This window comes from Tachypleus tridentatus, chromosome 13, assembly GCF_004210375.1.
Source record: "Tachypleus tridentatus isolate NWPU-2018 chromosome 13, ASM421037v1, whole genome shotgun sequence".
NCBI classification, from domain to species: Eukaryota; Metazoa; Arthropoda; class Merostomata; order Xiphosura; family Limulidae; genus Tachypleus; species Tachypleus tridentatus.
Window position 1 is genome coordinate 203,725,949 of NC_134837.1, and position 27,885 is coordinate 203,753,833.

General features: G+C 32.7%; 2 protein-coding genes across 3 annotated transcripts; one reads left to right on the forward strand and one right to left on the reverse strand.

Annotated features, from left to right (window-relative positions):
- Window positions 1-26: 26 nt before the first annotated feature.
- LOC143236438 (uncharacterized) lies at window positions 27-27,885 on the reverse strand. The gene is made up of 4 exons (XM_076474698.1): window positions 27,581-27,885; window positions 1,072-1,242; window positions 603-806; window positions 27-323 (listed from the first exon to the last, which is right to left on the reverse strand). Exons 1-4 carry the CDS (start codon window positions 27,584-27,586, stop codon window positions 27-29), a joined length of 678 nt encoding a protein of 225 aa, XP_076330813.1. The 5' UTR covers window positions 27,587-27,885.
- LOC143239369 (uncharacterized) lies at window positions 15,702-19,698 on the forward strand. Of its 2 annotated transcripts, none has more exons than XM_076480366.1 (4): window positions 15,702-15,985; window positions 17,170-17,319; window positions 18,928-19,162; window positions 19,553-19,698. In XM_076480366.1, exons 1-3 carry the CDS (start codon window positions 15,974-15,976, stop codon window positions 19,153-19,155), a joined length of 390 nt encoding a protein of 129 aa, XP_076336481.1. In that variant the 5' UTR covers window positions 15,702-15,973; the 3' UTR covers window positions 19,156-19,162; window positions 19,553-19,698. The 2 variants fall into 2 exon arrangements, with proteins under 2 accessions (XP_076336481.1, XP_076336482.1); XM_076480367.1 differs by having other exon boundaries at window positions 18,928-19,105.

A 27,885-nucleotide genomic window follows, 5' to 3' on the forward strand; every position in this document is an offset into this window, starting at 1 on the left:
AAGTCCACCGCCCAACAAGCCACCTCCTAGCCCCCACCCACTCCTCCTCCGTACCCACCTCCTGCATTTAGATATAGAGGTGAGACAAGAAGAGCTAAGACATTTCCCCCTCCACCCCCAAATCCACCTCCAACACCACCACCAAATCCACCTCCAGCACCACCACCAAATCCACCTCCAACACCACCACCAAATCCGCCTCCAGCACCACCACCAAATCCGCCTCCAGCACCACCACCAAATCCACCTCCAATACCACCACCAAATCCACCTCCAAGGCCTCCTCCACCACCAATTCCTCCCAGTATCGTCACTGGCACCCCCTGTAAAATTTAACAAGTTTTAACATGTTTAACAAGTTAGACATTTACAAACAGAATTTGACTTCAGGTTAGAAATCTAATATTACAAGTAATTTTTTTTATCAGAACGTTTTATTAAATAAATGTGAGATTTTTCACACTTAGTAGCGAACTTAATATTATTACGTAAGTTCCCTTCCAATAAGTAACAACGAACTAGCGGTCAGCACTGAGATTTTAAAAGGTCAACTTTGTTTCAGAGATGTATTTTTTCTTTTAAGAAATTATATAAATACTTGCCGTGATGTAGTTTCCTCCCCCGAAGCCTCCCAAACCACCTAGTCCTCCATAACCTCCTCCAAGACCACCTCCGCCACCAAATCCACCGCCAACGCCACCACCAAATCCACCGCCAACGCCACCACCAAATCCACCTCCAACACCACCACCAAATCCACCTCCAAGGCCTCCTAGTACATTTGCTGTTACAGCCACTGGCACCCCCTGTAAAATTTGACAAGTTGGACATTTACACTTAGACTTTGACTTCAGGTTACAAACCTAATTTCACCGATTAATTAATTTTTATCAGAACGTTTTATTATATAAATGAGTCTTCCCTTACTGAGTAGCGAAGTTAATATTATCACGGAAGTATCATTTCAACAAGTAACAACCAACTAGCGGCTAGCACTGAGATCTTAAACAGCCAACTTTGTTTCAGAAAAAGTTTTGTTTTTTTCTTTTAAGAAATAATATAAATACTTGCCGTGATGTAGCCTGCTCCACCGAGGCCTCCAAAACCGCCTAGTCCTCCATAACCACCTCCACCATAGACCGTAGCCTCAGCTTTCAAGGGTTCCTCTTCGGAGGTGGTGTCGACGGGAGCAGCATGAATAAGCAATACTGCTGAGAGTAACAGGGTGAGGAAAAAATACATCTGTAGAGGAATATAGTAATAAAGTACAGTGTTAGTACATCTGTAGAGGAATATAGTAATAAAGTACAGTGTTAGTACATCTGTAGAGGAATATAGTAATAAAGTGCAGTGTTAGTACATCTGTAGAGGAATATAGTAATAAAGTGCAGTGTTAGTACATCTGTAGAGGAATATAGTAATAAAGTGCAGTGTTAGTACATCTGTAGAGGAAAAAAGTAATAAAGTAAAGTGTTAGTACAATCTAGTAATAAAGTACAGTGTTAGTACAAGGAATCTAGTATTAAAGTGCAGTGTTAGTACATCTGTAGAGGAATATAGTAAATAAGTGTTAGTAAAGTGTTAGTGTACATCTGTAGAGGAATATAGTAATAAAGTAAAGTGTTAGTACAAGAGGAAAAAAGTAATAAAGTAAAGTGTTAGTACATCTGTAGAGGAAAAAAGCAATAAAGTAAAGTGTTAGTACATCTGTAGAGGAATCTAGTAATAAAGTACATCAACACAAATATGGACCAAAAGAGTTGTGATCAACTAATAATTAAGTATATCAAGGGTTTATCAATTAATAGTTAAGAATATTAAAGATTTATCAATTAATGATTAAGTATATCAAAGGTTTTTAATTAATAATTAAGTATATCAAGTATTTACCAATTAATAATTCAGTATATCAAGTGTTTTTTAATTAATAATTAAGAATATCAAAGGATTATCAACTAATAATTAAGTATGTTAAGTGTTTATCAACTAATAATTAAGTATATCAAAGGTTTATCGATTAATAATATCAAAGGTTTACCAATTAATAATATGAAAGGGTTATGAATTAATAACATCAAAGGTTTATCAATTAATAATATGAAAGGTTTATCAATTGATAATTGAGTATACCAAAGGTTTATCAATTGATAAATAAGTATATCAAAGGTTTACCATTTAATAATCAAGTATATTAAAGGTTTTTCAATTAATAATTAAGTATATCAAAGGTTTATCATTTAATTATTAAGTATATCAAAGGGTTATCAACTAATAATAGAGAATATGAACGATTTACCATTTAATAATTAAGAATATCAAAGGGTTATCAATAATGACTTCGTATATGAAGTGCTTATCAATTAATAATTAAGTATATCAAGGGTTCATTAATTGATAATTAAGTATATCAAGGGTTTATCAATTGGTAGTTAAGTATATCAAAGGTTATCAACTAATAACTACGTACAATGTTATTTTGCTTACTATTCTGATTTCTCGCTTAACTCTAATGATCTGGTACTCAATTAGTGAGGAAACCAGTGGTCAGTTAGGTCTTTTGCCCACAAACGCGAATTTATATACTCCGTGCAGCCATTCGATTGGCTGATTGAATGAAAACAAATAACAGAGTTTATTACTGTTGTGTGAAGCTGTTTGACGTGTTTTTGAATATTTGTTATTATTTACTGACAATAGTCTAGATGACTGTGTCTCTTAATTTCCTAGAATATTTTACTTGATGTGTAAAAATATGTTACCTAATAATCTCTGAATCCACGAATTAATAATTTTATCTATGTTTTTATTTTACTACATCTCGCTACCAAATAAACAGGATATTGTATAATTTTCAGATTACATTGTGATTATTCCACTGGAAAAAAATATCCGGTGGCTATAGTGCGCAATCATTATTCCAAATTGAACCATGTTTGGATACAGATGTTTCATTATTTGTTATAATTAAGGAAAATGTTCGAAAGGTTCTGTTCAATTTTCTATTGCTTTAACGTTTCCTGAGAAGTTTAAGTGACACTATGACAGATGACTTGTTTTTATTTATGTGACACAATAAGTTTAGGTGACACGTTGAGATATGTGTTTGTCTTAGGTTTAATAACACATTGAGACATGTCTCTGTCGTATCTCAAATGACATGCCGAAACATTTACATAGCAACCTGAAATACGTTTTTTTGTGTGTTGTTTATTCGGAAATACATAAATTAGAAGTTTTCACAGATCTGCACGTCTACCCAACCAGTTTGTTAACACCACGTCTGAGGCTATTCTAATTGAATGTTAGGATTTTAACATTACCTTCATAACACACTCCTCATGGCCACAACATTATTACGACAATGGGAAGTGAACATTGAATCCTTACATTCCAGTACGTAAACTGCTATGCATTGCAAAGCTCAGTGACAAAATTTGTTAATATATGTAGAATAGGTCAAAATTTATCAAAGTGAATTATTTTATAAAGACCACTTGTTACATAAAGGTTATTACATTGGATGTGTTTTGCATGCATATATAACATTTCCTCCGTGAAATGCCATTAAATAAAATGTGGATAACATCCTTAAAAATACAACGCTACTTTATTAGAACAACAGTAAATAAAGTGTGAATGACATCCATAAATATACAACGTTTCTTTATTAAAATAACGTTGACTAATGTGTGGGTAATATCCATAAAGATACAACTTTTCTTTATTAGAACAACAGTAAATAAAGTGTGGATGACATCCATAAAGATATACTTTTGTTTATAAAAAACATTGACTGAAGTATGGGTAATATCTATGGAGATACAACGTTTCTTTATTTAAGTAACATTAAGTAAAGGTGGTGCAGGTTCTATAAAGCTTATCACGTGCCGAACAGAGCACTCAAAACCTATTTCATTTAATATTTAAAATTACGCCAATCCAGTATAAATTAAAACCTATACTTAGGTTTAAAGGTCCAGTGTAATCATGGATCGATGATTTTAATTATATATGTAGAAGTGTGAAGTAATTAGGTCACTTCATGTTTCTGAATCCACTCATACGTATCACTTGATGTGTTTGTCAGCGCATACCTACTTCATATACTTAGTGAGTCTTCAATAAAATAAAATAAATACTTTCTTGCTTGTGTTATAAAACTTCTGTTCCTCATTATGCCCTAACATCTAGTTATTGACGTTTTTTACGCTAGGTGGCCAATGATTTGTTTTTGAATTTCGCACAAAGCTACTCGTGTGCTAGCCGTCCCTAATTTTGCAGTGTGAGACTAGAGGGAAGGCAGCTAGTCATCACCACCCATCGCCAACTCTTGGGCTACTCTTTTACCAACGAATAGTGAGATTGACCGTCACATTATAACGCCCCCACGGCTGAAAGTGCGAGCATGTTTGGCGCGACGGGGATGCGAACCCGCGACCCTCGGATTACCAGTCGCACGCCTTAACGTCGCCAATGAAATGAAAGACTTATTAAGAGAGAAAATGGAAATTAGATGGGACACAAAACTGAAGAATAAATTAACATCTTATGTCTTCATTTTAAACATATGATAAAACATACACGATGAAAAGTGCTTAAATATGTTTTTATAAACCAGAACAATAAAGTGCTAATCTGTCTACCCTGATTAAAATTAAACGTTTTTTCTTCGTCTTCAGTTTTATATTTGTTCCATGTGATTAGCGGTAAGTATGGGGGCTATATGTGTTGAATAATGACGTCAGGTTTATAAAACCTGATTGATTTTATTACGAAACTTCAGCTTATAATATTCTTTATATTTCTTGATAACGAGAAACCGAGTTGAAATAAAAATGTATCTCAGAACGGCTGGTATGGGTATTAACACTTTTATTGATAAGGAAAGAACAACGCTGTTTTCTATATTTGTTCCTTTCTTTCGCAGCCTTTGGAAAAAATAACATGTTATACCTTACTTTTGTCAGTGTGGTAGACATTTGGTGATTGTTTTTGTAGTTTTAGCCAGTGTGGTAGACATTTGGTGATTGTTTTTGTAGTTTTAGTCAGTGTGGTAGACACTTGGTGATGATGTTTGTAGTTTTAGTCAGTGTGGTAGGCATTTGGTGATTGTTTTTGTAGTTTATTCAGTGTGGTAGATATTTGGTGATTGTTTTTGTAGTTTTAGTGTGGTAGACATCTGGTGATTGTTTTTGTAGTTTTAGTCAGTGTGGTAGACATTTGGTGATTATTTTGTAGTTTTAGTCAGTGTGGTAGACATTTGGTGATTGTTTTTGTAGTTTTAGTCAGTGTGGTAGACATTTGGTGATGATTTTTGTAGTTTTAGTCAATGTGGTAGGCATTTGGTGATTGTTTTTGTAGTTTTAGTCAGTGTGGTAGATATTTGGTGATTGTTTTTGTAGTTTTAGTGTGGTAGACATTTGGTGATTATTTTGTAGTTTTAGTCAGTGTGGTAGACATTTGGTGATTGTTTTTGTAGTTTTAGTCAGTGTGGCAGACATTTGGTGATGATTTTTTGTAGTTTTAGTCAATGTGGGTAGGCATTTGGTGATTGGTTTTGTAGTTTTAGTCAGTGTGGCAGATATTTGGTGATTGTTTTGTAGTTTTAGTGTGGTAGACATTTGGTGATTGTTTTTGTAGTTTTAGTCAGTGTGGTAGACATTTGGTGATTGTTTTTGTAGTTTTAGTCAGTGTGGTAGACATTTGGTGATTGTTTTTGTAGTTTTAGTGTGGTAGACATTTGGTGATTGTTTTTGTAGTTTTAGTCAGTGTGGTAGATATTTGGTGATTGTTTTTGTAGTTTTAGTGTGGTAGACATTTGGTGATTGTTTTTGTAGTTTTAGTCAGTGTGGTAGACATTTGGTGATTGTTTTTGTAGTTTTAGTCAGTGTGGTAGACATTTGGTGATGATTTTTGTAGTTTTAGTCAATGTGGTAGGCATTTGGTGATTGTTTTTGTAGTTTTAGTCAGTGTGGCAGACATTTGCTGATTGTTTTGTAGGTTTAGTCAGTTTGGAATGTATTTGGTGAATGTTTTTGTAGCTTTAGTCAGTATGGTAGACATTTGGTGAATGTATTTGCAGCTTTAGTCAGTGTGGTAGACATCTGGGGTTTTCAGGTCGTTCTAAATCTATTGTTGTTGTAAATTAGAGGATTCCTCAGGTTGTTCTTATTTTTTAAATGGTATGTGGTCGCATTGTAAGCTGTCCCGCTTAAACAATAACTTGATATATAAAGTAGGTTTAAGAAATGATAGACACAAGAAACAAGTGATATACTTGACGTATTTCTGGCGTAATACAGCTGCTTAATGACGTCCTTGTGTCATTTAATAAAATGTAATGACTTAACCACCGATCACACTCGGTAAAATACGTTAAAAACATGGTAATAAACAGAGCATAATTGATTTGAGTAATCAGAACTATAGTTAGTAAATAACAATACTACTATTAAACTTGTTAAAGTGAGACAATTTAAAGTAATATAATGATATATACAAATATAATGTAATGACATTCCGGCTGCTGCCTGTAGATACATCGAGCTTTACCAACTTCTAATTTTTATGTTAGAAGAAAACTCAGTGAACCGTTGAAGTGAAATCGTGTGGTTGTTTCAAAGCCCCTAATTTTGAGTTATAAGACGTTACTTTTCTGTCTAAACGCTCGCTAGGCGTGAGAGAAACTGATGCAAACTAGACCACTGAGAGAAACTTGTAAACAAAGAAAACATTCAATAGGTGTAGAGACAAAGTCTACAAACAAAGTTGGCAAGTTTTCAGACTGATGCTTAGTATAATATTATAAAAGTCGTGATAACGAAGAAATGTACTGTTAAATAAACGAAAGCTAGGACTGTCGCGTGATCTTCAAGAAGTTTTATATTAGGTAGTATTGAATGATCCCTTCAATTAAGTGCAAATCTTTCTCTAAGATATAAACTGGTTACTACAAATTGAGTTTTTATTATAACCTAGTAAAAGCTTCAGAAGAAACCCAACAAATGCACATAACAATAGCAACGTTAATTTACTGGTCACAATTTGCTCAACATAAACAAACCAGTTTTTATTCATCTACGGCCTTCATCTCCTTTCGTTTCTTTACTTGCTGCACATTGGGCTGTCTTCGCTTCAACACCTGCGGAGATCATATTCGGAATTGTAGAACCTTACCGTTAAGTTTCAAACACTTACCCATATTGTCCACAACAACAACAATCTGAACAAGAAATACTCAACCTAAGGAAACCCACGACAGTGAGTGAAGCAAAACAATAATAAATAAATATTAGACATTTTTATTTATGTATCTTTACTTTGTTACTAAAATTTTCCAGTTTATGTAGTTTACATTTAAAGTTTTCATTTATTCTGAAAATTACTGACCAAGCCTAATTTTTTAAAAATATATTCAAGACGACCTTAAATATCTTAAATTGGTCGAAAATTGGTAAATGTTTTTTACGGTTACGTTGATTGCTACTGGTATATAGTAAAAATGAAACTAATAAACTGTAGGTGATGTTTATAACACATAACTTGTTTGTTACACGTGGATTGTTACTGTGATGTAGTGGAAATGGAACTAATAAACTGTAGGTGATGTTTATAGTACATAACGCTTGTTTGTCACACGTGGATTGTTACTGTGATGTAGTGGAAATGGAACTAATAAACTGTAGGTGATGTTTATAGCACATGTTTGTTACACGTGGATTGTTACTGTGATGTAATGGAAATGGAACTAATAAACTGTAGGTGATGTTTATAGTATGTAACTTGTTTGTTACACGTGGATTGTTACTGTGATGTAATGGAAATAGAACTAATAAACTGTAGGTGATGTTTATAGTACGTAACTTGTTTGTTACACGTGGATTGTTACTGTGATGTAGTGGAAATAGAACTAATAAACTGTAGGTGATGTTTATAGTACGTAACTTGTTTGTTACACGTGGATTGTTACTGTGATGTAGTGGAAATAGAACTAATAAACTGTAGGTGATGTTTATAGTACATAACTCTTGTTTGTCACACGTGGATTGTTACTGTGATGTAGTGGAAATAAAACTAATAAACTGTAGGTGATGTTTATTGTACATAACTGTTGTTTGTCACTGTGATGTAGTTGAAATTGAACTAATAATCTGTAGGTGATGTTTATTGTACATAACTGTTGTTTGTCACTGTGATGTAGTTAAAATTGAACTAATAATCTGTAGTCACATTATAACTGCAGTTAAGTTTTCAGTGTTTAATATACGTTATTTACATCAGGATTTGTGTCAGGTAGGTTAAAGGAAACGTGTATCTATCTAATCATGTATCTGTCAGTTTATATAATTATCTATATATCTGTGTGCTCATATAATTATTTATCTCATTATCTATACGTCTGCTTATTTAAATACCTATCTATCTGTGTGTTTATGTAATTATTTTTTACATGCCTGTTTATGTTGTTATGTATCTATTTCTTTATCTAATTATCTGTTTGTTTATAGAATTATCTAATTTTTTGGTTCTGTAACTATCTATTTAATTATTTATCTCTCTTTTTAGCTATCCACATATCCATCGAATTTTTTAATATATATTTGTCTGTTTGTTTTATAATTTATATACCTGTTTATCTATCTGTTTAACTATATACATTTCTTTGTGTATATGTATCTACTTTTCTGTCGTTTTGCATATCTTTTTCTCTAGTTACCTGTCTATCTGTATGTGGCTATATATCTCTATATTTTCTGACTTTTTAACTATTATCTGTCTTTTTGTTTATTTATCTATCTATCTGTTCGTCTTTTTTATCTGTCATTATATCGTCGGCTTACCTATCTATGTTACGTGTTTCTATATTTATCTCTCTATCTCATCGCTTGCTCAGTTTATTCTGTTCACTGTTGCATTACTTTTTCCGTGTTTGCTGTAAGATATTAAAATATAATATTGAAACAGTCAGCTGCTTTCAAACAACTCTGTTCAATTTTGTAATGTTTCAGTGCTTATAATTTAAAGAGAAAAAAAGGAAACTTAACGCAGTAGATGAAAATGGACCCCTAGTGAATACATTTTTAACTATATTGCAAGACCTTCTCTACCGATGTGTAAGGACAATATACAATAATGTGTCATGGTCTACATGCATTGTTATATTTGTCTTTGTTTTGGTTAACAACTTTAAAAAATAACATTTTATTTCTTTCAATAGAACTTTTGACTGAAGGGTTAAGAATGGCCATAAAGACTCGACTGAGTTCTGTCTGAAATATTTAGATAATCTGGTTCTAGCCCTGATTTTCACAGGAAAGTCATCGCTGTGGTTGGATAAACAGTGGAGGTTGTGACACTTGTGAAAAGATAACATAATTATTACACTTGAACGTTTGAAATAACAGTCGGTAAAGTGGGACGGAAAATAAAGATCGGATCTATAGTAAAAAGAAATGTGAAGTTTTCTTTACTGTGTTCTTGAGGAAGTTGACCCCACAACTGACGTGTGGAGAGCGACACCTCTTCACATGTTATTAACAAAGTCAAGGTTTGTCAAAACTTCCTTGTAAAATAAAAATAAAAATATTTGTGTGTATAATATATAAGATAGTGAACGTGCGACTGACCAGAACTTGGGTACCAGAAGTATCGTAGTTTACAGTTATGAAGAAACAGGTAAGTATATGTGATACTAAACTTAATAATACCAGGATATATCAGTCTATGTTCCTTATGAGAAGTCTGTATAGGCTCGAAATTAAGCTTTGATAAATGAACTTGTTTTGGGTTAATAATAAAAAACAGTACTCATTACCGTTCCTGAATAACTTTAACAAACCGAGTTTTTGCGTCAAGACTATTCTATTTCAGTTTTCCCCCACAACCAAATATTAAGAAACAATTAGCTGAAATGCTTACAATTCACGCGAGGCCTAACATGGTTTTAAATAAAATAAATGTTAAAACACACAAATGCACTTTTTTTCTTTAGTAAAGTCTCGAATTTACTGAATATTTTAAAGTACTTTCTGACACCCACACGGAAACATCATACCACAGTCATTATAGCAATGCCCTGTATATTGTTTGAGTTCTGTTACTGTTATATTTTAATAGTACTTATAACAATACCCTGTTTACTGTTTGAGTTCTGTCCCAGTTACATTTAATAGTATTTATAACAATACCCTGTTAACCGATTCTGTAGGTACTATATTTTAGTATAACAATATCCTGTTAATTGTTTAAGTTCTTTTCGTGTTATATTCTAATAGTACCTATAACAATACTTTGTTAACCTTTTCTGTTAGTGCTATATTTTTATTGTATTTATGTTAATCGTTTCTGTTAGTACTATATTTTTATAGTATTTATAACAATACCCCGTCACTTTTGGAGTTCAGTTTCTGTTAAATTTTAATAGTATTTACAACAATACCTGTTAACTGTTTCTGTTCGTGCTTTATTTTATAGTATTTATAACAATAATCTGTTTACTGTTTCAGTTCTGTTCCTGTTATATTTTAATAGTAGCTATAACAATACTCTATTAGTTGTTTACGTTCTATTACGTTATAGTATTTATAACCATGCCGTGTTTACTATTTGAGTTAAGTTTCTGTTATACTTCCATAGCATTTATAGCGATACCTGATATATTCGATAGTATTTATAACAATTCCATGTTTATTGTTTAAGTTCTATTCCTGTTATATATATTAATAGTATTTATAACAATACTCTGTTAACCGATTTTGTTCCTTGCTTTATTTGGTTGTGTTTATAACAATACCCTGTTTATTGTTTGAGTTCTATTCCTGTTGTGTATTAATAGTATTTATAACAATACTCTGTTAACCGTTTTGTTGCTGCTGTATTTAACTGTCTTTATTACAAGTAAGTGTGAATGGATGTTTCAGAAGTTAGTTGACGGTGATATGTTTACATTACATTTTATTGGTATTTAGTATATTTTCTGTTCACCAGGTTGTGTTTATTGTGTGCCTACTTCTGACAACAACGGTGCAGGCTAAAACACTGGACGACCTCAAACCGGAAGAAGATCTGAAACCTTCAGCCACTGGTTATGGTTCTAGCGGAGGAGGAGGTGGAGGATATGGTGGCGGTGGTGGAGGTTCCATCAGTATTCAGGTGATTTCTGGTCACTTGTTGAATCGTTCCGTATATTATTGTAATAATATAAATATTCTGAGAAACCACGTTAAAATACCATTTAAGAACTTGTTTCTATGTCAATATAGAATTTTAGATATATTTAACTTTTATGGCTACTAATATACGTGGGTGTCATTTTCACATACATTCCTATTATATCCATTTCAGCATAAGTACATTTGGGAAACTGTAATAGCAGTACAATGATAAAAACGTCCGAGTAATAGCCAACTGTCCAATCTATACACAGACACACCGCTGCTGCTGGCCAACCTTACGACCACTAAATGAGAAAGAACTTAAACCTCTATTCTTTACACCATAAGTTTTACCTACTTGCAGGCTATACCCGTTTCAATAAGCGGAGGAGGTGGTGGAGGTTACGGAGGTGGAGGTTATGGAGGAGGTGGTGGTGGTGGTGGGAGTGCTGCCCTTGGACTTCTTGCCGTACCCATTTCTCTGTCGTCTGGAGGTGGCGGGGGTGGCAAATCTGGTGGGGGTGGTTACGGAGGAGGGGGAGGATGGCACTGAGGTAAAAAAAAGCTTGTTTTACTAAAAATAAATAAGTGTGGAAGAAACAAAGTAGAACCGAAAACAACAAGTAAAACTCGTTCTTAATCAATATTACTGGTGTTGTTAATAAATAAATAAATGTGGAACAAACAAAGTAGAACCGAAAACCACAAGCAAAACTCGTTCTTAATCAATACTACTGGTGTTACTGTTAAAACAGGAAGTAATGTTAAAATAAAAGTATAGTAATTATAAATAGAGTAAAGAGTAACATCAAGATTCCTCGGTGTGTGACAAACACTGGTTTTTATCCTACATCCGTCTGATGAAGCTGTGTCGAAGGTGATGTTGATTCAGTAAGCCCAGCTGAAGGTTTTATTACCAACTCTTTCGTCTGTTTAAGGAGTGAAGGGTTTGGACATTGTGTTAGTGGCGAGAGACGACTTGGAATGAACTAATATGTTATCGTAATAATATGACTCTCTGTTAAGGTCTAGTAGTGGAGTTCTGATACTTTATGGTACACGTTCTGGGCAATGACTAAAGACCTTTCACAACAACTGTTCTAGATAGACACTTTAACAACGAAGTGTAACTTTGGGGGAAAAAATCGTTTAACTTGGCACTTCTTAATACATTTTTAACACGAATATCTTCAGAGAGATGGCGCTGTGTGAGATAAGTAAATTCAATTACATCTTATGTGCATGAAATCCCTAACGCCTCATTTTCCTAAGAATTGTCACATATGTTAAGTTATGGAGACAAAACGTACAATGTTATAATTTCTAATTTATTATGAAAAACTGTTTTTGAGTTAAACTTATTGTAATATGGAAAATTATTTTTAAAAGACTTGATAAACTCATGCCTAATATTTCACCTTATTTTTAGATGCTAAGCCTCAAAAGATGAAAATGAAGGAGCAGATACTGCATTACTTCCTCTAGTGACAAAGTAGAGATATAACATTTTATTGACAATTTTTGAAAATCTAGAGCGACACTGATTACAAAAGAAAAGATTAGTGGATATTTAAAAGATTAGTTTCATTAAATATTCTGTTTTCTTGAAGTGTAAGATATTATGCACTTGTGTAATTCATCATTTTACGCAATAAAATTTTGTTTTAAGACACGTCTCGTAGTTTAATTCCTTTATTTACCACAGTAATTACGGAAAATATAACCTAAAATCATAAAGTTTGTCGTTACAGAAAGGAAATTATTTTGTTATGGGATGAAAACAATTTATGTGTAATTTATTACATTTATTTAATAGTATAAATAACAGTTATTTAAATAATGTATTTACTAAAACTCAAAAAATATCAGACGGATTAAATCCTCTCTTTACAATAGTATTGTAGTCATATCTAGATCCGTTGAACCAGAGATAACGACTAATAAACATGATATTTATTGTAACCACATTATCGACCCTTTGTTCCACATACAAACAACGTTGGACCACCATATTAGTGTGTCCGCATTCAGAACCATGGACAAACATTCTGTCATCGCAGTAGTAAGGAAACATCCAAATCTACTGACCTACAGAAAAAAAATACATTGGGTCACTATATAAATGCGACCAAATCCAGACCCATTAATCCTTCAAAAACTACGTTGATTCATTACGGCGATAGCAATCCAAATCTGCCGAAATAAAAACAAAGTTGAATAAAGGACAATGTATTGCACCACGTTCTTAAACGTTATACGCAACTTAAACAACACCTTGTCAACAAGATCTACGACATAGACTTATCTACATGCTATACACAACTTAAAGAAACACTTTATCAACAAGATTCCACGACATAAACTTATGTACACGTTATACACAACTTAGACAACACCTTATCAACAAGATCCACGACATAGACTTATCTAACAACTTAAAAACACCTTATGAACAAGATCCACAACATAAACTTATTTAACAACTTAAACAACACCTTATCAACAAGATCCACGACATAAACTTATGTACACGTTATACCCAACTTAAACAACACCTTGTCAAGAAGATTCCACGACATAGACTTATCTACATGCTATACACAACTTAAAGAAACACTTTATCAACAAGATCCACGACATAGCCTTACTTACACGTTATACACAACTTAGACAACACCTTATCAACAAGATCCACGACATAGCCTTACTTACACGTTATACACAACTTAAACATCAACTTTTCACCTTGTCAACGAGATCTTCAACACAAACATATTTACACGTTACAGAAATGTAGAACATACGCCAGAAAGAACTATTAGAACCGTTTATTGCCCTGTTACTGCGAAAAGTTTATATTGCGGTTTGGCCAACGGTTTATTACCTGTAAGAGATATTTTACCATTAGAGTTGTAGATAAAGTGAGAGAAAGGTGTATTTGTATATGTTTTACTCTCTACATAAAGATGAATAAGCTAGAACCGTATAAGCTATACACAGATAAAACAAGATGTATACTGAGAGAATATTATTTTACTGAAAACCAACATTTTAGTATAATTCGATTTTCTTCATGTACAAGAGTTTGTGTAAGTAATTCACCTTGTTGTAACTATAATACAATAACCTCGCATTTTCAAAATCGACATATCTGTAATTGTTACTGTTATTGTAACAAGTCTGCTACTGTTGACAAACTACCTCTATCTATCACATATCTGTAATTGTTACTGTTATTGTAACAAGTCTGCTACTGTTGACAAACTACCTCAATCTCTCACATACACTGCACAATAATTTTTTTGAAACGTTTTGCTTCCTGAAAAGTTTTTGCTGATTGTGACAGGTACCTGGTGGGTATGCACAAATATAGTTTTGGTTTTGCTTCATCACGTAGGAACTTTGAGAAATAGACAGTTAACTGTTTACCGGCAATAACGTATTTAATTGTGTTTATGTTTCTAATACGCTATTAAGTTGAACATAATTAAAAGTGTTTTGCTCCTGATTTTCATTTGTATTCAATGTCTGGTGCATCAAGGTGCAGGGTACAACAGTAGTCAGCAAGCATTGACAGATTCCAGTTGCCCTGATATAGTTTTTCCATTGTAGCAATGTCCTGGTGAAACCAAGATTTCAATGAAACAGTACGTGATGGGCAAATTTGGATGTGATTTTTATGATCTGCAGCCAAAAATCTACAAGGAACTCCCAACAGTGTTCAAAAAGCAAAAACTTTGTTATGCAGTGATATCTGTACTTGTTACTGTTAGTGTAACAGTTCCGGTACTGTTGACAAACTAACTCTATCTATCACATATCTGTACTTCTTACTGTTATAACAGTCCTGGTACTGTTGAGAAACTAACTCTATCTATCACATGTCTGTACTTGTTACTGTTATAACAGTTCTGGTACTGTTAACAAACTAACTCTATCTATCACATGTCTGTATTTGTTACTGTTAGTGTAACAGTTCTGATACTATTGACAAACTAACTCTATGTATGACATATCTGTACTTGTTACTGTTATAACAGTTCTGGAACGGTTGACAAACTAACTCTATTTATCACATATCTGTACTTGTTACTGTTATAACAGTTCTGGTACTGTTAACAAACTAGCTCTATCGATCACATGTCTGTACTTGTTACTGTTAGTGTAACAGTTCTGCTACTGTTGACAATCTATTTCTATCTGTCAGAATTCAGTAACTGAATCCAAGTACTTTTGTTTTCCATTGTGCTGGATGCAAACGCTTGTCCTTAGAGTAATGGAATACTGCCATGTTATTTAGTAGCAGTCATGGACATTTCCTATTTTAGTTAGTAGACTTGGTATCCAACTTCCACCTTACCCACGACTTCCATTTCCTCTGTGTCATGTGGTAACAGTTTTTAGAAACCTATTTGATGAAAAGCCAATAATAATAGTTTCTTCTTTAACACATGTTGTTGTTTTAAATTGAAATCATCATAAATAGCTAGTACAAATACACACTGCAGTCTTGTACTCAAAGTTAGTTGAAAGTGTTGGGCTAGGTATTTATAAGTCATGCAAGTGTCACGAACAACAATCGCTTACAAGAACAATTCTTTGGTTTCTTCCCCTGTGAGATTCCGACCTACAACTGGGGTGTGGAGGGAGACGGACGGTTGTTAAATGTAGTTATCCCACGCTCCTTAGAGGAGCACTGACATCTGTTCTGTTGTGCTAATTTTTTATAGCTTTCGTAACAGTGCGAAGTAATTTTGTTGAAGTATATAAGACTAAGAAAGAACCGAATTCGTAGGACAACAGCAGCAAAGCGTCTTACGATGAAGATAAAGGTATGTAGATACGAAACTAAACTTGCGGATATCTCATAGCGTAATTAAATGAAATTTTCTTAGATCAAATCGAAACATGTGGTTATCTCACAGTGGGGGTAAATGAAGTTTACTTAGATACGAAACTAAACTTGTATATATCTCATAGTGTGGTTAAGTGAACTTTATTTAGATACGCAACTAAACTTGGTTAGAGTACACGAATCTAATGCAGTGGTCATTTAAATACGAAACTAATCTCATAATATTACACAAATTGAACTTTGTGTTTTAAGCAATGACTACTTAGACACGGAATTTAATTTTTAATAATACGTGAATCAAATTTAAGAGTTATTAGTTAAATAACAAAGTATCTCTGCGGTTACTACATAAAAATACAATTTAAATACGAAACTAACACTGTTTGGATTCATTACTCAAGCGATCCTATAACACATCTATAGTTTTCTACATTAAATAACCAACTTTTTCTGACACACTAATTAAAGTAATTGTTTTTCGGTAGTAAACACCAGTTAAAAACTATTCTTCGTCTATTTTTATTAGATTTAGTATAAATAATGAACCTCAAAAAATGTGACTTTTTATGAACGTTCTCCTACAGTTGTCATTGAATATGGCTCAAATAATAGTCTCTGCCTGTTTCTAGTAGTTTTAAATTTCTAGAAAAATGCTAAATGTAACGTAGTTCGCCATTTCTAGGCAACTGACGGTGATAGCTAACGGTGCTCGACTCGCAATCTGCGATTTACGGTATCGAAACCTAGTACCAATCATCATTTTCTTACCTTCAACCGTGGGAAAATTATAATGTTACTGTTCATCCTACTATTAATTTGTAAACGGTAGCTTAAAGAGGTGTTGACTGCTTGTCTGTTCTGTTACTTTGCGAGACATTACAACAACAGCTATAATTATCTATATTCTTATCAGGACAGATTATGAATCATCTATGTGTGTGAAACGGTTATTTTTCTATAATTATTTCGCTGAACAATATATGAAGCTAAATCGATATATTAAGAGTTACCTGAATTTATCTCTTGTTTATTGCGGGTTAGTGGTAAGCTAATTGATTTGGAGGGCTAAAACCAGAGTTCGATTTTCCTCATGTGGAAAGTGTAGGTACTCATTGTGTGACTTTTCATTAAATTAACGACAGTTCATTTCTTTTCCGCTAGGCGTTGTTTTATGCACACATACTCTTGAACACGGCGGTTGTTCACAGTGTGATCCAGTTCAACCTCAAACCAGAAGAAGATTTGAAGGTTTCGGCTACTAGCTACGGTTCGAGTGGCAGCGGAGGAAATGGTGGTTTAATTAATATCCAGGTAATTAAACTCTGGGGTGTTATATTTTATGGAGTTATATTTTATGGTGCTATATTTTATGGTATTATATTTTATGGAGTTATATTTTATGATGTTATATTTTATGGTCTTATATTTTATGATGTCTTTGTATTTAACAATTACTCTAGTAACGTTTTCAAGAGGAAACATAAACATAAAAATGACTTGATATTAAGGACTGAAGATCCTGGCGTTAGGCGAAAGGCCTCATCGGCGCTGGATATAGCAGATAGAGTGTAGTTCACATATTATCGTACACGCTTTTAATCATAAGTTTTTGTTAATAAATATCTGATGACCCAGTGATAAAACTGATAGTTAAAGAGTCTAAAAGTAAGGTTTCGATACTCGTGGTGGTTACAGTGCAGAGTACATCTTTGTGCTTACTAATAGAGAAGCATATTTTGTTTGTTTGTAGTTAAGTGCAAAGGTGCAAAATGATCTATCTGTGCTCTACCCATCACAGGTATCAAAATCAGGTTTACAGAGTTGTAAGTCTGCAGAAATACCGCTAAGCCACCTGATGAGCTAGAGAAACAATCAAATGTTATTAATAATTAGATATCTGTTCAACATGTTAAAAACGTTTATTTCCAGATGATTAATATTATAAGGCTTGTTTGTTGTTAACCACCAAGCTACACAATGAACTATGCCCATCATGGGTAAGTTATACCCGATTCTTAACGCTGTAAACACGTGAAGCTACCATTAAGTTACTGGGGCGACGCTTCGCAAGTAATAATTATTTTGTTATCATTTAAAAAAAGTTACGTTTTAGAAATTTGAAAGCAACAACATACATACATACATACATATATATATATATATATGTCACAATAAGTAAAAAAAAATCAAAATGAGGAAACAAAGATATCACAGACACGTGCAGAACAAAACTTGAGCTAATTTTAAACAAATGTGATAAAATTATCTTAATAAAAAGATCACTTGAGACACACTTAAGGCTATGGCACTCGACTCGTAATCCGATTCGAATCCCCATCACACCAAACATGCTCGCTCTTTCAGCTGTGGGAACGTTATAATGTGATGGAGAATCCCACTATTCGTTGGTAAAAAAAAAGAGTAGCCCAAGAGTTGGCGGTGGATGGTGATGACAAGCTGCCTTCCCTCTAGTATTACACTACTAAATTAGAGATGTCTAACGCAGATAGTCCTCTTGTACCTTTGTGCGAAATTCAAAAACAAACAAACAAACTTCAATTCCCCCCTCCATTTAATAACTTAGAATGTAACAAACGGACAACCTTATGGTCAAGTGCTTGATTTCTTGAGCCTCTGGTGGCTCAGCAGTAAGTTACTGGGCTTCGATACCTACGGAGGGTAGAGTACCAACAGATTTATTGTACACCCTTATATGTTCCAACGCACAAACAAAATCGACTTCTAGCGGTTCTTTCTCCAACTTCTAGCTATACAAAAAACAATCTACCCCACCGTGTTGTAAACCTTGATTCAGTATGGGGTCAGATCAAAGACACGTGGTGGAGGTATAACCGCCCTTCCAAACACGTGCTGATTTAAACAAAGTTATAATCTATAAATCTGTTTTTTTTTTTCTAGGCTGTGCCAGTTTCAGTAAATACAGGGGGTGGAGGTAGCTACAGAGATGGAACCAGTGGAGGAAACAAAAGTGGCGGTGGAAGAGGGAAAGTCGTCTTAGGCCTACTTGCTGTACCCATTTCCTTGAAATCAGGAGGTGGTGGTGGAGGAAGAGGAGGCGGTAAAAGGGCTGGTGGAGGTAGGAAAGGAGGAGGTGGTAGAAAAGGAGGTGGTTATGGAGGGTGGTGAAACAAAAGTAAGCAAGGAACATACTAGTTAGTCTAATTAAAAGTCAACGAATTAAATACGGGTTTTTAGACATTCAGTACTGTACCTGTTACGTTTGACTCACTTATAACTATGAGACTTTAGGCATAGTAGGTTAAGGAACTTTACTGAAATGTATCTGTATATTGAAAGGGGAAAAACACGATGTTTAGTCTTTGGGGAAAGGTATTTTCTTTCAGAATCGTAGGGAAGAACTGAAATCACAAACCCATAATATATCATTCTTTGAATTATATTATTATTGAACATTATGATTTATTAAACGATAAAACTTGTTTAATAAAGCAGTATTATGTATTATGTAAGTGATTTGGTAAAAATTATCTGGAAATAACGATGCTTTTCCTGTCACTTTCAGGTGTGAAAATCACCACGTGAATTTATCAAGAAAGAAAGTAATACTTCCACATTTAGTTACGACATCTGGTGATGACAACTAATGTCGTTGATTTTGTGTAAAACCTCTTCTTGTATCCTTCAAATATATAAAATATTTTAGACGTACGACTTGTGTCTTGATCGGTCAATTCGTGGATTATTTTTATTTCTGTATTATTAATATTTGTAAAAAACAAAAACAAAGTTATTCAATATTTAAATAACAAAATAGACTTGGATAGAGACTACAAAGATAAATAGTGTACAACGCCAAGACAGTTTAAGTGTCTGTAGTTAAAACATAAATCTGTAGTCATGAGTATAGACGCAAAAGGGAAAATGTAAAGATGTAGGTACCAGTCTGACCTCATGATAAGTTCACAGTCAATAGGTAGAACGTAAAGATGTAGATACCTGCCTGACCTCATGATGAGTTGAGAGTCAATAGGTAGAACGTAAAGATGTAGGTACCAGTCTGACCTCATGATGAGTTCACAGTCAATAGGTAGAACGTAAAGATGTAGATACCTGCCTGACCTCATGATGAGTTGAGAGTCAATAGGTAGAATGTAAAGATGTAGGTACCAGTCTGACCTCATGATGAGTTGAGAGTCAATAGGTAGAACGTAAAGATGTAGATACCAGTCTGACCTCATGATGAGTTGAGAGTCAATAGGTAGAACGTAAAGATGTAGATACCAGTCTGACCTCATGATGAGTTGAGAGTCAATAGGTAGAATGTAAAGATGTAGGTACCAGTCAGAAGACATGAAAACCTGAGTGTCATTATTTAGGAAACTTTGACAGGAAAACAGGTTTTTGGAATAATTTTCATTAATGAAAAAAACAACTTGGAAATTATTTGGATGCATGTGGTTAAGATTGCATCACATTTGAGGGCTTATAACAATAAGATTCAAGGTCGATTTCCGCTATAAACAGATTAAAGATATTATCTTTGATAGTAATAGACCAAAGCTGAACAAGTAAAGGTTAATGAGGACAAGAAAGAAAATACGATCAAGAACATTGAGTGGGTCCAAGAATTTAACATTATGTTAAACTGTGATCTGCTGTTAACATTATATTAAACTGAGACCTTCTTTTAACATAATATTAAACTGAGACCTGCTGTGAACATTATGTTAAACTAAGACTTGCTGTTAACATTATATTAAACTAAGACCTGCTGTTAACATTATATTAAGCTGAGACCTGCTGTTAACATTATATTAAACTGAAACCTGCTGTTAACATTATATTAAACTGAAACCTGCTGTTAACATTATATTAAACTCTAACCAGCCGTTTTCTTTAATTCACTTTCTTACTTTATCATGTCATTAGACCCAGACCAACAAATCTCCATAATTTATGTTGTTACTTTATCATGTCAGTAGACTCAGACCTGCTGTTTCTTGGAATTCACGTTCTTACTTTAATGTGTCAATAGACTCAGACCAGTATTTTCCATTAACTCATGTTTTTACTTTATCGTGTCACTATATTCACACCTGATGTTCCTCTTAATTTACGTTCTAACTTTATCTTGTCACTAGACTCAGACCAGCTATTCACTAGTAGATTTATTCAAAACTTTCGTAAAGGATAGAGGATTTAACAAATAAAGAAAATGTTACAACAGGGAAGCCAGTCTTAATTATAAAGTACCACCTTTTAAACTTCGATATTCCTTTGTGTGCAACAGAGGACGAAGTTTACATGTCATGAGAGAACATCAATCATATGTGAAGAATTTATATTCACTTTCAACCAAAAGTACTAAATAGCAGGACGTAAAATAGTTTTTCTCTCGTTTAACAATTCGTGAATAACAGGGAAGATATGAAGTACAGATGAGCTGTAAACTAATGTTTATCACAAAAACAGTTAGTGAATAACAGGGAAGACATGAAGTACAGATGAGCTGTAAACTGATGTTTATCACAAAAACAGTTAGTGAATAACAGGGAAGACATGAAGTACAGATGAGCTGTAAACTGATGTTTATAACAAAATCATCACTGATTAAGTGTTGCCAGGACAATCGATATGACAATGGCTCAACCATCTTTACCATAGCCTTGTAGTCATTGTCATTTATATCAGTAACTTAATTAACTTAGGCAAGTATTGTAATCCGGTACTTTAATGTTTTTGTTTGGTATTACGTTATGTTAATAACTTAATTAACTTAGTTAAGGATTTTAAATATTCATATATAGACGTTGCAAAGATACATAGATGAATATTGTAAATATACATAGGTAATCATTGTAAATACACATAGATAATCATTGTAAATCGGTACTTAAATATTTTTTTGTGTTGTGTTATTTTTGAATACATCAGAAAACAAAGTTGTGTTGTTTTTATTTTATCCTATTATTAATTTTAAGGCAAGAATGGAATTGAAATTTTAAATAAAATGTATTATAGCTAGAAATAAATCCGCGTAATGAAACTTTAAGAGCTTGGAACAAAGCAAAAGTCATTGGTAATCGTAAAGAGATGTAATTACGATCAGTATCTTAGCAGAATAAATTAGAAAATATTTTAGTAATTATTAACTGTATACAAATAGTCATTTACAGAATAAGGTAATAAACGGTTTATTAATACATTAGGTGATTACAAACAAGTAACCACAGCGTAAAGTAGTAAATAGTTTAATAATTTGATAACAGTGTAGAAACTATAAATTATACAATAAAACAGTGAAATAATTTAGTAATGTATTAATTCTGTATAAATATTTGATTATAGGATAAAGTAATAAATAGTTTATTAATTAATTAGCTCTTCACAAACAAGTAATTATAGGATAAAGTAGTAAATAATCTTATACATGATAATAGTGTACAAACACTTAATTAGAGGATAAAATAGTAAATAGTTTAGTAATAGGTTAATTGAGTACAATTTAGTTATAAGATAACGTAATAAAGAGTCAAGTAATATATTAACTGTATACAAAGTGTTAATTACAGGGTAATCCAGTAAATTATTTAGCAATATAGTAATTGTGTATAAAACACTTAATCATATATTTCTAATGATAGATTAACAATAGATAGTAAAGGAGAATTGTGTTTATGCATTAAAATATAAAGTATGTTATTTGTACGATAAGTATTATATAAAGCAATTCAGTTTTAAAGTTTTTATATAAAGATGTAGGACAACATCTTACTTTAAGCTGTATAACAAAACAGAAGAAAGGTTGAATATGTGTGGTTCAGTGTTAGGATCACACGGAAATTGTTCAACTGTTTGTAATAGATTCATAAAATGAAAAACTTGACTATATAATTACAAATATAAAGGAAGTGTTACAATACAAACGTGTATGGATCTATTGAAGAGAACAATATACACAATATTATTAAGTAATAAACAATGTATTTCATGGGGCAGCAAATCCATGGCTATTTAACATATAACGGGTAACGTTCAGGTAGGTTAGTGAAATAGTCAATGGGAGACGTGAAAGTAAACATTAGGGTTCTATAGCGGTTCAGAAGATAAAATAAACATTTCAAACTCTATTTATTAAAACGTAGAATTCCAGTTTTTCATGGGGCAGCCAATCCATGGTTATTTAACATATAACGGGTAACGGGCCCGGCATGGCCAAGCGTGTTAAGGCGATCGATTCGTAATGCGAGGGGCGCAGGTTCGAATCCCGATCGCACCAAACATGCTCATCCTCCCAGCCGTGGGGGCGTTATAATGTGACGGTCAATCCCACTATTCCTTGGTAAAGGAGTAGCTCAAGAGTTGGCGGTGGGTGGTGATGACTAGCTGCCTTCCCTCTAGTCTTACACTGCTAAATTAGGGACGGCTAGCGCAGATAGCCCTCGTGTAGTTTTGCGCAAAATTGAAAAACAGAAACAATAACGTGTAACGTTCAGGTAGATTAATGAGATAGAGACTTCGAGTTAGTGTGAAAGTAAAGGTGAGGCTTGTAAAATGGTTCAGAAGATAAAAAAAACATTTGTAACATTGTAAATGAAAATTTCGAATCACAGTTTCTCACATGCACTATCTCGAGAGAATGAGATTCTATATGTACTAGTTAAATACAACTAAGATCGCGAACTGATTTTTACATCTATATGTACTAGTTAAACACAGTTAAGATCGCGTACTGATTTTTACATCTATATGTACTAGTTAAACACAGTTAAGATCGCGAACTGATTTTTACATTTGAACTCACTTTACAAATGCACACTCATGTTTTTCTCTGGTCATACAAATGTAGAATCTGAATATGTAAAATTTCATTAAATAAAGTATATTTTATAGAAGGTTTATATAACTCAAGAACCAATAGATAATGTCTGTTTAGTTTGTATTTATACATTAATGCTTCAGTCATGAATTTGTAACATCCTGCACCGTGGTTTACTTTGATAAAAATGATATTTGGGTAAAGTTTTCTTAATCTGTGATTAAATATTAACAAAATACGTTTTTTTTAAGAAACCCAGCTACTATATATGAGGATAAATAAACATATATCCAACTTCACCTCAGGCATGAAATTATATTCTCTAATAAAACACGTCAGTAGAAAAATACTTCTTGTTCCAAACCAATCTATCTTAATGATTCAATATACTACTAAGGTTAATGTACGAAATTATAATAACTCGTTCACTAAACCTCTTTTCTCTCAAATTCAGCTATTATACTATCATAAATATTATACTATTATACTATAATAAATATTATACTATTATACTATCATAAATATTATACTATTACACTGTCATAAATATTATACTATTTTACTGTCATAAATATTATACTATTATACTATCATAGATATTACACTGTTACACTATCATAAATATTATACTATTATACTATCATAGATATTATACTACTTATATACTTCTTATATTAGATATAAGAAAATATCAAGATCAAAATCATAGATATAAGATAATCAGTGTATCTATTAGATACAAATATCTAAAATATTAAATTTATATTAATCCACATTAGAGATTAGGAAATAAGTGTCGTACAGAATATGAACTGATTAAAACCAAAATTAATAAAATATGACATGTACCAAACCCAGCCACCTCGAAGAACATGAAAAAATAAATATATTAATTATTATACCTGATTAAAAAAGAGAGTAACAAAATATATTTTAAGTCTAACCATTATAAAATAACTAAATATTCCAGTGAATTAGAATTACTAAATTGTAATAATTGATTAAACAGACGTTAGTAAAATATTGTTTGTTTAAAATCTCGACAGGAAAGTAAATAAATATATATTACACTCGTTCTGAAGGACGATATTAAAATCATTAACCTCAACTATAACTATAAACATTTTTCGATTAGTAACTTAATATGATTTATCAAGTAAATAATTAGCACTTTTGTCATCGTCCATCATTTGTAACTTTTCTCGGTCTTCCACTTCTTCCAGCTGATTAAACCAACACTTATACATACAAGAACTGACCCCAGTACACTGGTCCACTGTACCTCCTCCTCCAATAAGAATGATTGGTAGATTAACGCTATGACTATATCAAAGTTTCTGGCGAAGGTAACTAGTCCAGCTTTTTGTACTTTTAATGCAATAATGACTAGATACTGGCCAAGTGTTGCCAAGACACTCGACATGAGAATCACCCAACTCTCTTTACCACAGTCATGTAGATACCAGTCATTGGTGACCGTTAATATAACAGGGTTTACAAGAACGGTTAATAAAGGTAAACTAATGCTGACAACTGAAGATGTAGTAAACTTGATTTTCTGTACAGTGACATAATATACTGCTAATGTGAAGCAAGCAACAAGAGACAAGATGTATCCAACCATGTAGTCTGGGGATCTTTGGCTTGTGTCATAGTTACTAAAGCTAGTGAATGGTTTTGTGATAAGACAGACACCTGCCAAGGTGATGACGATAGAGAAACCAAAGAGAAGTTTGATATGTCGTTTCAGAAAGAAACGTTCTAAAATAACATCGACAACTGGGGCACTGAACACAACTGTCATAGAATCTACCAAAGGAACCAGACGAATAGCATAGTAATTAGAATTTGTAGCAATGAACCCACAAACAACGTGGAGAATTATATACTTCAGTTCTGTGATATCACCAAAAACTGGTCCACTGGTTTGAATAATTATAACAGAGAAAACAGCTGTTTGAAACATGCTCGAATAAAAAAACAATTGTAGAGGGTTCATACAGGGTAAAAGTTTAACACACGTTCATATATGTTATAAACTATAATTTGGGTAAGTGGTGCTAATATATATGTAATAAAGTTTAAATTGAGTAACTGGTGCTGTCATATATGTTAAAACTACAATTTGGGTAATTGGTGCTACTATATATGTTATAAACTATAAGCTGGATAAGTGGTGCTACATTATAGGTTATAAAATATATGTTTTGTAAGTGGTGCTACTATATATGTTATAAAGTATATGTTGGGTAACCCTTGCTACAATATAGTTTAAAAACTATATGTTGGGTAAGAGGTGCTACTATATATGTTATAAACTATAAGTTAAGTAAGTGGTGCTATTATATGTGTTTTAAACTATAAGATGGGTAAGTGGTGCTACTATATATGTTATAAAGTATATGTTGGGTAACTCTTGCTACAATATAGTTTAAAAACTATATGTTGGGTAAGTGGTGCTACCATATGTGTTATAAACTATAAGATGGGTAAGTGGTGCTACTATATGTGTTATAAACTATAAGATGGGTAAGTGGTGCTAATATATATGTTTTGAACTATAAGTTGGGTTAGTGGTGCTACTGTATATGTTACAAAGTATACGTTGGATATGTGGTGCTACTATATATGTTGTAAACTGTAAGTTGATTTAGGTAACAATGCTTTAAGTATAAGTCACTAACCATGTGGTTTTTACGTGAAAAGCAAATTATTATTATTATAATATTTTAATTATTTAAGCCTTGTAGAAAATATACTTAAATAATATAGATGCAGTGTTTTTGAAATACTCAGCAATATGTATATATCTCTTATGTAGAATGTTAAAAAGAAAGAAATGGGTTTCGGTTTGTTAAACTACTCTTTTTAACCAGAAACTGAACCTCTCTTTCTTATTGTCTATAACACCCTTACGTTCAACAGAGTTGAAGTCAAATTTTACATTCTTAAATTTAATATTAAGACTTTTTGAACCTACAAGCTATATAACAATGTATTTCAAAGACATTCCTTTTATTATAATTGTTTACGCTTTCTTGGTTTCAATTATTTCCATTATATTGAAATCCTCTGTTACATTCACTTTATTTTATGTTCTACAAGAATTACAATAGTAACATTTTACCAATCTATTCCCCATTTAAATATAAAAGATTTATTGCAAAAACCATCTTTTACCAATCGAACTGATCCAATGAGCCACATTCATGATGTTCACAAACTGAAATATCTTACTATTAGTTGTACGTTCAGCTTCCTGAAAAAACATTATTAGACAAAAGCTAATTTTCTTTTTTTGTTTCTAACAGAAATCTTCCGGATTATTCTCAGATGTTCTACAGACTTTATCCTACTTAAAACAGCATCCAGTGTCTTGTTTTTTGATATTAACAACTGAGCTATTACTTATGTTAGCCTTCACCACTGCACTATTACTTATGTTCGGTTTCACCACTGCACTATTACTTATGTTCGGTTTCACCACTGCACTATTACTTATGTTAGCCTTCACCACTGCACTATTACTCATGTTCGGTTTCACCACTGCACTATTACAGAAGTGATAATAAAATTAACAACTGTAATGTGAAGAATGTTGGTATTAACAACCAAACTGTAGAGAACTTATTAACATCAAGAGCCAACAGTGTTATTAAAATTACTATCTAACATTGGTAACGTTATTACATCAACTGGACAGTTACAAGAATCTAAAGTAACAAATAAATAAAAAGCGTAAATATTTGAATTTAACATAAAAAATGATACCTTCATTTATGATAAGCACGTGCTTCCGTAGTGTAGTACTCTCGTAGAACAATGTTGATATAGCTCGTGAAAGGTCTCATCAGATAACTGCTAGTGTAGCTGTAAAGGTAACGTCTACATATGAAGAGAAATCTGCTAAAGATACGTGGTCTTTCTTCTATCCAAATATGTTGATTCCAGTGTTTGAATAAAGTAAGGGAATAATAAGAATTGCAGAAGATTAAGAAAACATAGCATACCACTTGTATAGTGTATTAATACACCTGATGGATATGACATGATATATACACTGCTGGCCAAAATCT